The 16522-nt window shown below is 37.9% G+C and overlaps 1 protein-coding gene across 13 annotated transcripts in view; it reads left to right on the top strand.

The window, feature by feature from the left end:
• The window catches only part of mast4 (microtubule associated serine/threonine kinase family member 4), a 141195-nt gene that overhangs the window by 112929 nt on the left and 11744 nt on the right, over positions 1–16522 (top strand). For 12 of the 13 annotated variants that reach the window (XM_084115359.1, XM_084115360.1, XM_084115364.1 and 9 more), the window contains 11 exons: positions 7605–7759; positions 8014–8089; positions 8185–8394; positions 8575–8676; positions 8897–9029; positions 10665–10732; positions 11190–11281; positions 11520–11728; positions 12329–12467; positions 12803–12935; positions 13409–13574. In XM_084115359.1, the coding sequence (XP_083971485.1) occupies positions 7605–7759; positions 8014–8089; positions 8185–8394; positions 8575–8676; positions 8897–9029; positions 10665–10732; positions 11190–11281; positions 11520–11728; positions 12329–12467; positions 12803–12935; positions 13409–13574 (1483 nt within the window). The remainder of the gene's footprint in view (positions 1–7604; positions 7760–8013; positions 8090–8184; positions 8395–8574; positions 8677–8896; positions 9030–10664; positions 10733–11189; positions 11282–11519; positions 11729–12328; positions 12468–12802; positions 12936–13408; positions 13575–16522) is intronic. The other variant, XM_084115362.1, reaches the window with a different exon arrangement.

The raw sequence follows: 16522 nt of genomic DNA, 5'->3' as shown, positions 1-16522 counted from the left end.
CTTACAAATGAGAACAATAGGACAACAATATGCAAGTGCTATGACTCTTCCCAGTTTAATCTAATGCAGTACATGTACTGTTTTTTTTATTTATTTATTTTATAAAGACAATAGATATAGAGTAGAAGATAAATTGTTAGTATTAATGGATCAAGTGTTGCCGAAAAAGATGCTTCTTCAGCCGTTTCTTGAAAATGGTCCACGGACTCAGCAGCTCTGGTTGAGTTGGGCAGGAACAGGAACCAGCATGGAACAGACCAGAAAAAGGTCAGAGAAAGCAATTTTTGAGATGGCACCACAAGACGTTTCTGGATGGCACGTAAGTCTGAAGTAATGGGTTTAGGTAAAAGGGAGCAGAGCCAGTGGTTGTTCTGTAGGCAAAAGTCAGTGACATGAATTTGATGCGAGCGGCAACTGGCAACCAGTGCAATTTTGTGAGGAGAGGAGTGACGTGTGCTCTCTCCGGCTCATTAAAGACCACTCTAGCTGCAGCATTATGGATCAGTTGCAGAGGTTTGACAGTGCAAGCTGGAAGACCTGCCAGGAGAGCATTACAATAGCCCAGTCTGGATAGAACAAGTGCTTGGACAAGGAGTTGTGTAGCATGCTCTTATAGGAAGGGCCTGATCCTCCTAATGTTGTATAAGGCAAATCTGCAGGACTGGGCAGTTCTAGCAATGTGGTCTGTAAGGATGGCGAACCTAGCTGAATGGAGAAGTTGTGGTGTAGTGTTGGGTTGGCCGGGACCACAAGCAACTCTGTCTTCGCAAGGTTTAGTTGAAGGTGGTGGTCCTTCATCCAGCCAGAAATGTCTGTCAGGCAGGCTGAGATGCGAGCAGCAACCGTCGGACCATCAGGCTGGAATAAGAGGTAGAGTTGTGTGTCATCAGCGTAGCAATGATAGGAAAAGCCATGTTTCAGAATCACAGATCCTAGTGATGTCATGTATATGGAGAAGAGAAGTGGTCCAAGCACTGAGCCCTGAGGCACCCCAGTAGCTAGATATTGGGTCTTAGACACCTCAGCCCTCCACAACACCCTGAAGGACCTACCTGAGAGGTAAGACTTGAACCATTGTAGTGCGGTTCCCGAGATGCCCTTCGTTTTTAGGATTGACAGGAGGATCTGGTGGTTAACTGTGTCAAAGGCAGCAGACAGATCCAGCAGGATGAGAACTGAGGATTTGGAGGCTGCTCTTGCCAGTCTCAGAGCTTCAATTACCAAGAGCAGGGCAGTCTCAGTTGAGTGTCTGCTTTTGAAACCAGACTAGTTGTTGTTCAGGAGGTTGTTCTGTGTAAGAAAGGAAAATATCTGGTTGAAAACAACTCGTCAAGTGTTTTCGCGATGAATGGAAGAAGGGATACCGGTCTGTAATTTTCCAGATGTGCTGGATTTAGAGTGGGTTTCTTAAGCAGTGGGGTTACCCGAGACTGCTTAAATGCTGTGGGAAAAGTACCAGTGTGAAGAGAGGTGTTTATGATGTGTGTGAGTGCGGGTACAACTGAGGAAGAAATGGCTTGAAGTAGATTAGTGGGAGGCGAGAGGGTGAGAGTGAGCGTAGGTTTCGCCGAAATGTGACCTGTGGAGGAGTTTGTGTAGTGTTCTGAGGCAGGTTGAGTTTGAGGGTGAGGAGGAAGTGATTTGAGGTGTGCAGTGGAGTGACCAGTGTATGGTCAGTGGTTGTGAGTATCTACAGTAGATACTCGTTTGAGGTCGAATGAGGCAAGCAGAGTGTGAAAATCAGCAGCCTGAGGCTTTACTAGGTGGATGTTGTCTCTAAGAACTACGAAAGGAGTACCATCCTTAGGGAAGGATGAGAGTAGCACATCAAGCTCACCAAGCTCATCAAGTTGACCTGGTTGATGATAAACAACTACAAAATAGATTTTAATAGGCCTAGTGATGGTAATTGGATGCGATTCAAATGAGCTGTTGTCACACAGAGGTGGTAAAGGATAAAATTTCCAATCGTTTGAGATGAGAAGACCAGTACCTCCACCCCTTCCGGTCAGACTAGGGGTGTGTGAGAAAGTGAAGTTAGTGGAGAGGGCAGCAGGTGTGGCAGTGTCCTCTGGTCTAATCCAGGTCTCAGTCAGGGCCAATAGGCTGACCTGAATGACTAGAAATAGATGTAATGAAATCAGCTTTGTTTACAGCGGACTGGCAATTCCAGAGACCGATGGGAAAAGAGAATGGAGCACTAGAAGACACCGGAAAGGTATGCAGGTTGCTAGGATTGTGCTGCCTCCTACGTGTGACATTTACGTTAGTAATAGTAGGGATTTGAAAACGCATAGTGAAAGAGAGGTCACAAACAGAAAGATGAGAAGAAAAGTTGTGTAGAAGAGAAAAGAAACAAAAGAAAATAATACTCAAGTGCCTTGTCGGTGTCCTTGCTCGGTGGAGTCGCCCAGGTAGAGTTGCTGGTCTTTACACTCTTCGGTCTTCACACGATGAGGGCTTCACACGAGGGCTGCCGCATCTGCCGCCGCTTTATACTACTTGCTTTATACTCACCTGAAATGTCGTTATTGAATACAGCTGGACACGCCTCACTAGTGAAACTGTTTACCTTGTGACTAAACGCGAACAAACGAGACTTCACCAATGAGATTTCAGCTTGTGAGCACAATAAACAAACACTGTTTCCTAGTAACTACAACTGCACTTAAATCAAATGAGAAAAAGATGCAAAACACTTACAGTTACTGTCACCTCCTGTTGCTTGACTGCTTCTTTCTAATAAGTGCTACAAAACACCTGTTTTTTTTCACGACACATTCATAATCATTACGTTTGCCAGTATGCTGTGGCAAGCTTCATGTGTGCATGTGAGAGCTAATTAGGCTATGTATTTTATTTAGGCAATTAAAGGCGCATTATTATGATTTATGGCTTATTAATATAAACGCGTGATTAGTCGAATAATTGCCCAAATGAACGACTACTAGTCGACTAGAAAAATCTAAAGTCGAAGGCATATTTATATATATATAAATTGGGGGTGTAATGGTACATGTATTCATCCTGAACGGACGTCACGGTTCGGTGCATGCAGTCGCACAACGAATACATTCAGTCACGGGTGATCCACACTCCAATCCAGAAGGGGGCGCGTGTGGCAATGCAACACTGTTTGCTACCAGTAAAAAGAAGAGACGACCTATCGATACGTTTACAACTCTCAACCAGTTTTTCAACTGCAGAAAGATATCAATAAAACCGCTTGAGAATAATTTGTCACGTAGCATTACATTTACCTCAGGCATTTAGTGTTGACAGCAGGTTTGTTCGCTAAAGAAATTAACTCTAGAGACAAGCATTTCGTATCCACTATATTAGCCTATTCATTAAATTGACTTAACCTGTTAGTAATGTCCTGATTACTTGATGTATGTTTAAATAAATTTGTTAACAATAAACAAGTTATGACAGCCACTGTTTAAATTATTATTATATATAAAATTTAAACAAATTGGAGTAGAAAATTTAGAAGTTAATGCAAAACATGCCTTATGTGCAATTTCCAGGCCTTTTTTTTATTTTAGCGTTGATTTATTAAATCTAAAAATAAATCGCGACTGATTTTACTAATTTGGGCTCTGTTGTAATTAAAACATTTAAATGTATTAAAACATTTAATATAGTAATGTGTAAGAGATTTTTTTTTTTTATCCTTAATAATTTTTTTTATTATAATTTATTTAAACACATATACACATTTGTTAACAGAATGCAGTTTAATTAAAAAAAGAAGCAATTTTGTTTAGTTTTCTCCCCCCTGCTGTACTGAACCGTGACTTCAATACCGAGGTACTTACGAACCGGCATGTTTGTATACCATTACATCCCTAATAAATATAATATAATATAATATAATATAATATAATATAATATAATATAATATAATATAATATAATATAATATAATATAATATAATATAATATAATATAAATCTGAAAATAACTCAACATACAGCCATTATTGTCAAAATAGCTGGCAACAAAAGTGAGTACACCCTAAGTGAACATGTCAAAACTGTGTCCAAAGTGTCAATATTTTGTGTGAGACACCATTGTTATCTAGCATTTCCTTAATCCTCCTGGCCATGGAATTCACCAGAGCTGCACAGGTTGTTGCTGGGATCCTCTTCCACTCCTTCATAATGACATCACGGAGCTGCTGGCTGTTAGACACATGGCGCCTCTCCACCTTCCGCTTGAGGAAGCCCATGCAAACCGACTTGTTGCAGTGTGTGGTGTATGGTCTGAGCACTGACAAGCTAACCTTCCGCTTCTGCAACATCTAAAGCAATGCTGGCAGCACTCATGCATCTGTTTTTTGAAGCCAGCTTCTGCACCTGACGCACAGCACGAGGACTCAACTTCTTTGACTGACCCTCGCGAGGCCATTTCCAAGTGGAACCCGTCTTGGAAAACCTCTGTATGACCCTGGCCTGTACTGTAACTCAGTTTCAGGGTGTTACCAGTCTTCTTATAGCCTAGGCCATCTTTGTGGAGAGCAACAATTCTAATTCTCAAATCCTTAGAGAGTTGTTTGCCATGAGGTGCCATGTTGAACATGCAGTGGTCATTATGAGAGAATTGTACTCGAAGCACAAATTTTAACTGCTCTAATACAAGATACAACAATTTGTATGGTCCTGTCAAACAGACAAAAACATGAACATGATGAATAGGACATGTGGCTTTGCCTGGTTAAATGACGTACAGCTATTATCACTTAGGGTGTACTCACTCTTGTTGCCAGCTATTTTGACAATAATGGCTGTATGTTGAGTTATTTTCAGAGGACAGTAAATATATACTGCTATACAAGCAGCACATTGACTACTCTAAAATATATCCAAGTTTCATTTCTATAGTATTGTCCCTTGAGTAGATATACTAAAATGTTTGCTGAAGTGTGAGGGGTGTACTCACTTTTGTGAGATACTATATATGTAAGCAGCTCACTTGGTTTTGGAACATAGCTAATATCACATAGCCATTGTAGTATCTCCAACTAGCAACTAAAATAGTTTGCAGCTTGTTGTATACAATGAATGCCACCATCTTTGTATGCTGTCGTTATTGCAAGCTTCATATGCTTTGAAGATTTTGGTTTGTGTCTGTGTCCTTGCACTAACATGTATATGCGCAACTTAAATTATACTTGACTGAGACTGTCTGCCATGGTCAACAGATGCTGCCATGACTTTTTCCCAGTCTGATTCATGTGCCTCTGAGCATTGCCAGATTTGTTTGCTGGTAAATATGTCCCTGAAACTGTGCCAGACTGCCCATCCACTCTGGTTGTTGTTGTTTATTGACACAGTTGCTGCAGCTGCCCATCCTTACAGGAGATGGCAAGCGATTTGATTCTGGCACACCAGCCAACTAATGTTCAGTTTACAGAAAATTTCCCCTTTATACTTACAAATCAATATGTGACCCTGGACTACAAAGCCAGTCACATGGGTCAATTTTTTTTAAATGAGATTTATACGGTTTATGAAAGATGAATAAATAAGCTTTCCATTGATACATGGTTTGTTAGGATAGGACAATATTTGGCTGAGATACAACTATTCGAAAATCTGGAATCTGAGGGTGCAAAAAAATCAAAACATTGAGAAAATCGCCTTTAAAGTTGTCCAATTATGTTTGTGATTTGTGCTGCATTCACTCACAAAAATAAATGTTTTATATATTTACAGTAGGAAATTTACAAAATATCTTCATGGAACATGACCTTTACTTAATATGCTAATGATGTTTGGCATAAAAGAAAAATCGATAATTTTGACCCATACAATGCACTGTATTGTTGGCTATTGCCACAAATAACCCGTGCAACTTGTGACTGGTTTTGTGATCCAGGGTCACATATATTTAAAAAATCATGAAAACATTTTTCCCACAAAAATATAAAGCAGCACAACCATTTTCAGTAGTGATAATAAGAAATGTTTGTTGCACCAAATCAGCATATTCCAACGATTTCAGAAGGATCTTGTGACACTGAAGACTGAAGTAATGGATGCTGAAAATTCAACTTTGCCATCAGAAGAATAAATTATATTTTAAAAATAGAATGAAATGGAAAACAGTTATTTTAAATTGTAATAACATTTCTCAATATGAATCAAATAAATTCAGCCTTGGTGAGCATGAGACTTTTTTCAAAAAGTCTTACTGACTCCAAACTTTTGAATGGTACTGTATATTTGATGTTTAAGTTGAGCATGCTTTTGGACCAGTGTGATTTCAATGTGGAGTACAGTTTAATTTAGTAGTAGTATTTTTTATTTAGATATTCTATTATCTATTAGATATTGTAAATCTAAATTAACTTTCCTTCATTCTATCTAGTAGTGCCACTCCCGCCTCCCACCTCCCCTTAGAGCAGTCTACATGCAAAACACTTAACATGTACATCAAAAAATGTCATCAAAATGAATTAAATAATCCGGACATGAATACAAAAGACTGCTGGTGATGACTAATGATTTTAAAGCCCAACATGCACACTTCTGAAAGGCAGACTTATGTACTGTATATGTGTGAGAGAGAAAGTGGTGTGAAGTCATGTAGCTCGCCTTATTGCGGGCATAATATTTATATACCAATATACGTCATATATTAATATTTATAATAACCCATTTATAACCGCTACGAAGAGCTGTGAACACGCTAGTGACGGGATTTTGGGTGTACGAGCACTGCTTGTACCGTTTCTTTGCCGCTACTAGAACTACCACCAATTTGGAGCTTTCTATGTGTCTTTCATTGAAAATGAACTATAGACTTGTACTTTCCACGTCCCATGTGAAACTGTCTCTATGACGAAGTGGTACTGCTGCCGGCCCAGTTTATCAGCGGCCCACCGGGAGTTCTCCCGAATCTTCTGATGGCCATTCCGGGCTTGTAGATATACTTATATAATATAATGCATAATTTGCATTTGCAGCTGTTCTAGTGGTTGCGTGCTACTTTTTTACATTGCAGAATAAAAAAACAAAAAAAACCCTGAAAACATGCTTGCGTATGATTTTATTTTTGTGCAATTTTATCATTAAACAAAATCTACAGGCTTTTGCTTGCATCTCAAAGATCGTGTTTAATTGTGAGTGTGAAGTGGGGGCAGCACGACAGTGATTTGCCTAGAGCGGCAGTTGAGCTTGTGTCATAATTGTCAATTCTGGATTAAATTTAAGATTCTCATGTTTACATGAAGGGAGTAGTTCATCCATAAATGGATGGTATTAGGATTTTCACAAATATGGAATGATATCAGGTTGAGTATATGATGATATTTGCTTTATGGGTTAATTAATCATGCTTTTTTGAGTACCTCGCTTAAATACTTGCGCACTGACTGAGGTCTCCGCTCCACATCTTTGTTGGATTGCATCATCATGAAGAAACAGGAAAATAGTCAAATCCATTGCTGTGTTTTAATTTTTATCCATCATCTGCATTTTCCACCTAATGATGTGTAATGTAACACATCAGTGGGCATCTTTTTTTCTCATTTTGTTTTCATTTCATTTCTCTTTTTTTTTCTTTTTTTTTTTCAATGTATTTTCGTTTCATTTCCAGTCGTCCTGTTCATCACAGGAGAAGCTTCATCAGCTGCCTTTCCAGCCCACACCAGATGAGCTCCACTTCCTGTCCAAGCATTTCTACACTGAGAGCATTGTTGGAGACGACCACAGAAGAGTCACACCTATGCGGCCACGCTCCCGCAGTCTCAGGTACAGGAAACTCGTCTTTTACACTGATCTGAGATCTGTCTTTTTTTGCATCTTAATTCACATACCATCTGCCCTGAATAGTATACAAGAATTACTGCATCTGAAAAGTATTGAAAGAAGTATGCCAAAGATGGTATATGCTTTTTTTTAGCTAATATTATCTCTTTCTCACAATATTAATATTACGATTTTCATAAATAATTATGACATGACAGTATATTGAAAAATATGTTTTTCTTCAATTGCATTGATAGTCCTGGAAGATCCCCATCATGCTGTGACCATGAGATTATCATGATGAATCATGTATACAAAGAAAGATTTCCCAAGGTAAGTGTAACCTACTTTCACCAATCATCTTCAGTGCCAAGTGATTGTATCTTTATAGGGGAATTCATTGTTGGTTTGTATTCTCCACCCTTCAGGCCACAGCTCAGATGGAGGAGCGCATCAAGGAGATCATCCAAAGCAACTCCCCTGAGAACGTCTTGCCTCTGGCTGATGGCGTCCTCAGCTTCGCACACCACCAGATCATTGAGCTGGCCAGAGACTGCCTGGAAAAGTCCCGTCTTGGCCTCATTACCTCGCGATACTTCTGTGAGCTCACAGATAAACTGGAAAGGCTCTTTCAGGAGGTAAATTATGCCTTCAGAGACATTGTTTTCTTCATTCTTGTGAGCTAAAACTAACTCTCTATATTTAAAATACTTTTCCCCCTGTGTATTCTTCCATTTAGAATGTTTTTCTGATCAATGCGTTCAGTGATGCTTGCATATCGATGACCACTTGTGATGTGCTCTGTTATTGTAATGCAGTCGACTGAGCGATCAGAGAGTGCAGAGGTGACCTTCATCAAGGAGCTGGTAAAGAAGATTCTCATCGTCATTGCTAGGCCTGCACGACTCCTTGAATGTCTGGTAGGTTGTCTACAAGAGTTTTTCAACAATAATATGGTCTGGCTCAATCAGCCCTGTGACTTCTGCTGTGATGTGCTTCAGAATGCTATTGCTTTAGTACATTTTCAGATGTTTACCAAACAATTGTTACAACTTGATCTATATTATTTAAGAAGTGAGAATCTATTTGTACAGTCTGGTCAAAGTCTTGTGTTAAAGATAAATACTTTCTGTCTTGTAGGAGTTTGACCCTGAAGAGTTCTATCATCTCCTCGAGGCTGCAGAGGGTCATGCTAAAGAGGGCCAAGGCATTAAGACCGACATCCCACGATACATTATCAGCCAACTTGGTCTGACAAGGGACCCACTTGAGGGTAAGAGGACCTCAATACAGGGTTTCCAGTAGTCTTGGTACATCAATGGGCGGTTCACAAACTGTTTGGGGCATATTGCACATAAAAATGCCAAGAACAGACAAAGTTTCAATTTAACAAGTCCATCAGGAAATAAAGTTTTATTCATAGGCTATCAGGCTGAATGTTTCCAATTAAGAACTAGTTGCTGGATTTTCCTCAGTTTGCATCAAAACTTTTAATAAAATAAGATTTTCACTCTGTTTGGAGTTTTCATGTTTTATTGTTTAACAACATTACACCACAGATGATTTAATTTGGCTTTTCTTTCACTGATCAACAGAAAATATTCTTTCATGACAAAATGAAACAAAATCTACAAATTGGTCAATTTATTAATTATTAAATACAAAATAATCTTTTGCATAAATATTTACCCCTTCTAATCAGCATTCAATAGATGCATGTTGTTAGTTATGGAAATCATTTTCAGGTCCACTAGTAAATTTTCAATTGGATTGAGACCTGCATTCTGCTTTTTCTGCATGTGTGCACTTACTTTTGTGCACACATTTTCTACTACTTTGGAGTTATAATACAATTTTCACTGCAGCACAATTGTTCAAAAGGGCTACTGATTTGTTGTACACCTGTTTATTGTGATCTCATTAATTTCACATTTATTTGCCCCTGAACTTCACACCAGAAGGCTTTAAAGGTTTTACTTTTACAGCTCACAATCTTAAGTGCTGTATCAATGCATTTTATATGTTCTACATCGGGAGCCTACGTGCAGAAAATATAATTTGTATCCTTTCTTTTGGGTTTTATTTCTTATAATGTTAGTTTGTAATGTAAGCTGAAAGCCTTTTACGGACACAACATTCTGTCACGAATCTCTGAATTTCTACTCATTTGTATGATTATTGGTAATATGAACAGAATACGCCCGTAGACCTTGATGCCTCTGTCTTGCCAACTCTGCCAAAGCAGTGTTGGTTACAAAGCCCTCCAAGGCTTTCTAATCCTCGGAGAACATCCAAATCATTTAGTGTGATGGTTGGAAATGGAGATAGGCAGCTGTTGTTAGAGCTTTCTGACGGGCTTAGTTCTCTTTAGAGACAGCTGAACGACCCTCCAGTTCATTACCTCCTGCTGTTCATCGGTTACTTTTGTAGACTCCTGAGAACTGCATCACTGGGATTTGTTTAGAGTGGCAGTTTTTTAGCGTAAATGTTTCATGATGTGTGTAGATTTGACTGTTGATTTCCACACCATTTAACTCATTTACAAACCTCAGCAGTCAGCTCTACCAAGTTACTCTTTTGGAAAAAGTGACTTTTGTTTTGACTTTTTTTAGTCATTGGGGGTCAGAAATGTTCCCGCTAAATTATGCACTAATGTAGTCCCTGCAATAATGGAAAAACATTCTGCACAGAAGACTGTCTCACAAATATATACAGTGAAAGCTTTCTTGAATCAGCTCTATTGTTGTCAAAATATTTTGTTCAATGATTTAATAATAATAATATATTGACCCCTGAAGCACCTTTTTGTAATATCGATTTGGAGAGGAGGGGGGCCTTGGAGTGAAAAAGGTTGAGAACCACTGCTTAAAATTAGTCCAACATCTAATTAATTGTCATTGTCTTTCAGAAATTGCCCAGTTAACTAGCTACGACAGTGGGATTGCAGAAACCCCTGAGACGGATGAGTCTGTCAGTGTAAGTACTTTTATCTATACACATTACCCAAGACAGCAAACTATTAAGAATTTCATGGAATTTTATTAAGAAATTCATGGAATATAAAACAGATAACCAACTACGATATACTGTAAGAGAAAACAAAGTTTCATTTTTGGTTACACTTCAAGGTGTCCTTGTTACAGTGTAATTATACATTTAAGTACTGAGTAATATTAATTAACTACATGTACATACTATAGGGTTAGGATTTAGGTTTAGTTTTTTGTTTGGTTTGCTTGTAATTATATATGTAATTTATAGTTATTACTACAGTAACTACATTTAACGTGTAACAAGGACTCTGTAAAATAAACTGTTACCTAATTTTCTAGAATAAAATCAAATGTAAGGAAGAAATATACAAATATTTTTTACAGTTTGAGAATTTTGATTCATTTGATATCAAAAGTCTACATAACGCATATATATCTAGTCCCACAGTTTGAGCGCAGCACTACGGTCCCGGCGCAAACCCTGTGAGCTCGACTTTGAGATGATCAAACTGATCAGTAATGGGGCTTATGGGTAAGTGACAGTGAATTTTTAGGTTAAATGTTTAGCACTGTATACTACATATTGTTTCACATACTATTTTAAACAAATGGTTTACAGTACATACAGCACAGTAAGCAAATTCCTAATAATCCTTTCAAAGCATAGTCCTTTAAATTAGTTTTCTCTGTTATGCTTGTTACTATGTGTTAAATTGTCATACACCTGCCTGTTAATTTAATCCAAGAATGTTTTTTTTTTTTCTTCACAGTGCGGTGTATTTAGTAAGACACAAAGAGACAAAACAACGCTTTGCCATGAAGAAGATCAACAAGCAGAACCTGATGCTCAGGAACCAGATCCAGCAGGCCTTTGTGGAGAGAGACATCCTGACTTTTGCTGAAAACCCATTTGTGGTCAGCATGTACTGCTCCTTTGAGACACGCAGACATCTATGCATGGTTATGGAGTATGTTGAAGGTAAGCTGTAACACATTTACATCATTTGCAGTGCTGAAATGTTACTTTTGAAAATAGTCTCATTATCCTGTTACTCCTAATAAAAGTTAAAAAGTACATTGCATGGTTATGTTTTATGAGCGTAACGTTGACCGGGATGCAGGCACCAATAAATAAAATGACCTGGTAATAGTAATGTAACTATATTTAACATTTGGGAACCACCTGCTTAGACCAGCCTGATATTTTTATAATGTCATTTGTTAAAGTATTTACACACAATGATGTAAATAAATTAAATAGAAAAGTAATTCACTTTTCTTTTTTTTTCAAACAGTAACTTCAGCATTATAGTTAATTCAATAAGTACCATTCCCTTTTATATAAACAGAATCAAATGTAAAAAATAAATACAATTTTTGTTTTGAACAAAGTGCTTTCCCATGAACTAACAAATAAATTATACTTTCAAATAAGCAAACAAATGTAATATATTTATGCAACATGTGCAACCATTAGCACTCATGTTGACATAAAATTTATTTTAATATGCACAGTTTGAAGGAGTCAAAAAGCCAGAGTTGTATGCAGCATTCATTTGTAAATTTCCTATCCCAACAGGAGGGGATTGTGCTACATTGCTTAAGAATATGGGTCCTCTCCCTGTGGACATGGCCAGAATGTACTTTGCTGAGACTGTGTTAGCCCTGGAATATCTCCACAACTATGGAATCGTCCATCGAGATCTCAAACCAGACAAGTGAGCTGCTCAAAAATGAAACATGCACCATTCCCTGCAAAAGAAAACCTCAACTAAAACCAGAATCCGGTAGCTGATTTAAAGCACTTTTCGAGTTGGTCAGATCCTGTTAGCTGGTACAAGCAGCCAGTGGGCCTGGTTTCAACCTGGAAAACCATCTTTAAGCTAGTTAGAGCATGTAGACCACATTGGACTGACAACAAATCAGCTATCAAGTTCTTGGCATCCTAAGTTGATATGAACAGGTTTTTTTTCCAGCAGGGTTTTGCTCTGATAATGCTAATACATGACTAATTATTTGTTGTATTGTCTCCCGTGTTATTACATTATGACAGTTTGTTGGTCACTTCAATGGGACACATCAAGCTGACAGACTTTGGCCTATCGAAAGTTGGTCTGATGAACATGACCACTAACCTCTATGAGGGTCACATTGAGAAGGATGCTAGAGAGTTCTCTGATAAACAGGTACAGATCCAATTCTCTATTGAAGTCCTGAGAACTTGATATTTCATTTGAAATCGCATAGTCATTGTCATAACCTCTATGATTGATATCTGCTCTAAAGATTTGGGATCAGTTGCATAAACACAGCCACTGTGTCTTAAGAAGTAGTCTGACCAGCTAGCAGTTAACCAAGGTGTGATCTGTCTCACATTTCAGATTTGAATTAGGCCAGTCTACATTTTTGTGTAAATTATTAAAAAGCTATGACCAGTCTTAAAGTAAAAAAATAGATGACTTAATAGTACAGTAAGATTACTCTAAGCAGTTTATGCAAGTTCTCACTGGACTTTAGAGAAACATGAATTTCTGTGCTGGCCTTGGATTGTTTATTATGGTGCTGGTTTGGTAAATCTAGACTCCAGCATCAAAATCTACTGATCACCAGCTATGTTGGACTTTAGGGTTGTAACATCTGCAAACATTTCTCTCTACAGGTGTGTGGGACTCCTGAATACATTGCTCCAGAAGTGATCCTGAGGCAAGGCTATGGGAAGCCTGTGGATTGGTGGGCAATGGGCATCATCCTTTATGAGTTTCTGGTGGGCTGTGTACCATTCTTTGGAGACACTCCAGAAGAGCTGTTCGGCCAGGTCATCAGCGGTCAGTCACATTCTGAATTCCTGTTATGCAATACATTCTAGCTTCATGCAGCAAGAGCTTTCTTATCCTCCACCTGTCATTCTGCAAACCGGGATTTGTTCATTGCTGTCCTATGCAAATGAAATCACATGTGATTCTATTTTATATAAAAAGAAGCAATTGTGAGTTTTCAAACAAAATGTTAATTTAAGCTGCAATTCAGTATTTAACATTGCCACATAAATTAAGTGTCCCATGATACAAAAGAAATATTTAAGACTTGTTCATTTGAAACAACAATGTTTGTTGAATGTTTGTTTGTTGAAACAACAGCCCTGTCCTATAGACCGCAATGATAGAACACAGCCACTTGTTTTAGTATAGTTACATACAGTATAGTTTGAAATATCAAAATCACGTCCTCATGACTCTGCCAAAATGTTTTTCCAATTCACCCCTCATCCAAAAACAAATCCTTAACATTATAGTTCAATAGATGTGCTCACCGGCCACTTTATTAGGTACACCTTACTATTATTGGGTTGGACCCTCCTTTGCCTTCAGAACTGCCTTAATTATTTGTGGCACAGATTAAACAAGGTGCTGGAAACATTCCTCAGAGATTTTGGTCCATATTGACATGATAGCATCACGCAGTTGCTGCAGATTTGTCATCTGCACATCCATGATTTGAATCTTCCATTCCACCACATCCCAAAAGAGCTCTATTGGATTAAGATCTGTGACTGTGAAGGCCATTTGAGGGCCAGTCTGGCCATTCTCCTCTGACCTCTGACCTCTGGCATCAACAAGGCATTTTCAGCCACAGAATTGCCCTTTTTCTGACCATTCTCTGTGAACCCTAGAGATCGTTGTGCATGAAAATCCCAGTAGATCACCAGTTTCTGAAATACTCAGACTAGCCCGTCTGGCACTTACAACCATGCCACGTTCAGAGGCACTTAAATCACCTTTCTTGTCCATTCTGATGCTCAGTTTGAACTTTAGCAGTTCGTCTTGAACATGTCTGCATTGAGTTGCTTCCATGTGATTGCGTTAACAGGAAGTTGAACAGGTGTACCTAATAAAGTGGCAGATGAGTATTTTTTTAATAAGGTTTATGGTATACTACAGAGGTAAAGTATATAATGTACTTTTTGATCTCAATAAGATCTAATCAGCATTTTAGATTGATTTCTGAAGGATCATGTGACACTGAAGACTAGAGTAATGGCTGCTGAAAAATCAGCTTTACCATCACAGAAATTAATTAGCCTACATTTTAATAGATATTAAATTAGAAAACAGTTCTTTTAAATTGTAATAATGTTTTTAATCAAATAAATGCAGCCTTGGTGAGCATAATAGACTTCTTTCAAAAACAAAACAAAAATCTGGTTACACTTTATTTTAATGGTCCACTTTAGACACTCTACTAACTATAAGTAACTTTGCAAATACATGTCAACTAACTCTCATTAAAGAATTAATAGACTGTAGTAGACTGTTGGGTTAGGTTAGGGATGAGGTAAGTAGAATATGTGAATATCTGTTGGGGGACCATCAACATAAAGTGTTAGCAAATATTAAGCAGACAGTCTACTAATACTCTAATGAGAGTTATTTGACTTGTAATTGCAAAGTTACTTATAATCAGTAAAATCTAAAGTGGACCATTAAAGTTAAGTGTTACCAAAAATCTTAATTCCAAACTTTTGACCTGTAGTGTATAGGTTTATATAATGTTTTGTTTCCAAGAGATTTATGAAGATGGAAAAAGCTTCATCTTTTATGAAAAAGCCATTTGAAGAATATATTGTTATAATACACTTTCAATCATTTGTAACCATAAGATTTGTTTCAATCCAGTATATTTGCTCTGTCCTTAATTTGGACTTAAAAATGTAAACTGCCAAAATGTTAATGTGCATTCTTTCGTTATCCATTTAAGCCAAATATCTTGAAACAACCCCCATATGTTTCTGATACCATCAGTACCATTAGTGTTAGTTTTCTGTTATAAAGGTTACTGTGGGTGTGAGGCTTAATTAATGAGCACAGCTAGCTGCTGTTGCTCTGGGCTTGGATGCATATTCATGCTTCGTAATGTGATTCAAAAGTGAGGCACATGTTGCTGTAGAGACAGTTGGAAAATAAACAAAGTACATCTCTTCCTTTATATCACCCCCCTGGCCTTTAAGCTCAGTTTTCTTTTTTCTTTTTTTTAACTTGGTTGATTACAATTGTGTCAAGGGCCTGGTCTTTGATTAGTGTAAAATGCCAGATAACTAATGAATACTGGAAATTCATGCACTTTCCTAGAATTGATGCATGTTAAAGGGTTAGTTCACCCAAAAATGAAAATTCTGTCAGTAATTACTCACCCTCATGTTGTTCCAACCCCGTAAGACTTTCATTCATTCATATTCAAAACACGCATTAAGATATTTTTGATGAAATCTGAGAGCTGTCTCACTCCTTCGTAGGCTGCTAGGTAATTGATATGCCATCCCAGAAAAGTTAGTAAAGACATTGTTAAAATAGTCCAAGTGACTATAGTGTCTCAACCTTTATTTATTTAAGTTTATCAAGCGACGAGAATACTTTTTGTGCACAAAAAACCAACAAAAATAATGACTTTATTCAACTATTCATTTTCTTCTGTGTGGGCCTCTGAGTGAGTTCACGTAGTGTAAAGGCCGTTGCACACTGAGTCCGAAATTCGCATCCGAAATTTTCGCACGTTAAAAAATAAATATGACCTCACGTTATGTCAATCATGCTTGCACACTGCCTCCGAAACTTCCGTTCGTCATAAAAAAATTCGGATCAGGTTCGATTTTCTGTGTTTTTCGCATCCATAGCAAGCATTTTGAATGGTGTTTTGACAATTTAGAACCACCGAATTACGAATACGGAAAAAACGCATGCGAAAATTTCGGACTCATTGTGCAAGGACCTTAACAGCG

The sequence above is a fragment of the Abramis brama genome, assembly GCF_963993115.1.
Source record: "Abramis brama genome assembly, chromosome: 5".
Classification (NCBI taxonomy): domain Eukaryota; kingdom Metazoa; phylum Chordata; class Actinopteri; order Cypriniformes; family Leuciscidae; genus Abramis; species Abramis brama.
Note: the sequence above shows the minus strand (reverse complement) of the source record. Positions and strands in the feature narration are given on the sequence as shown.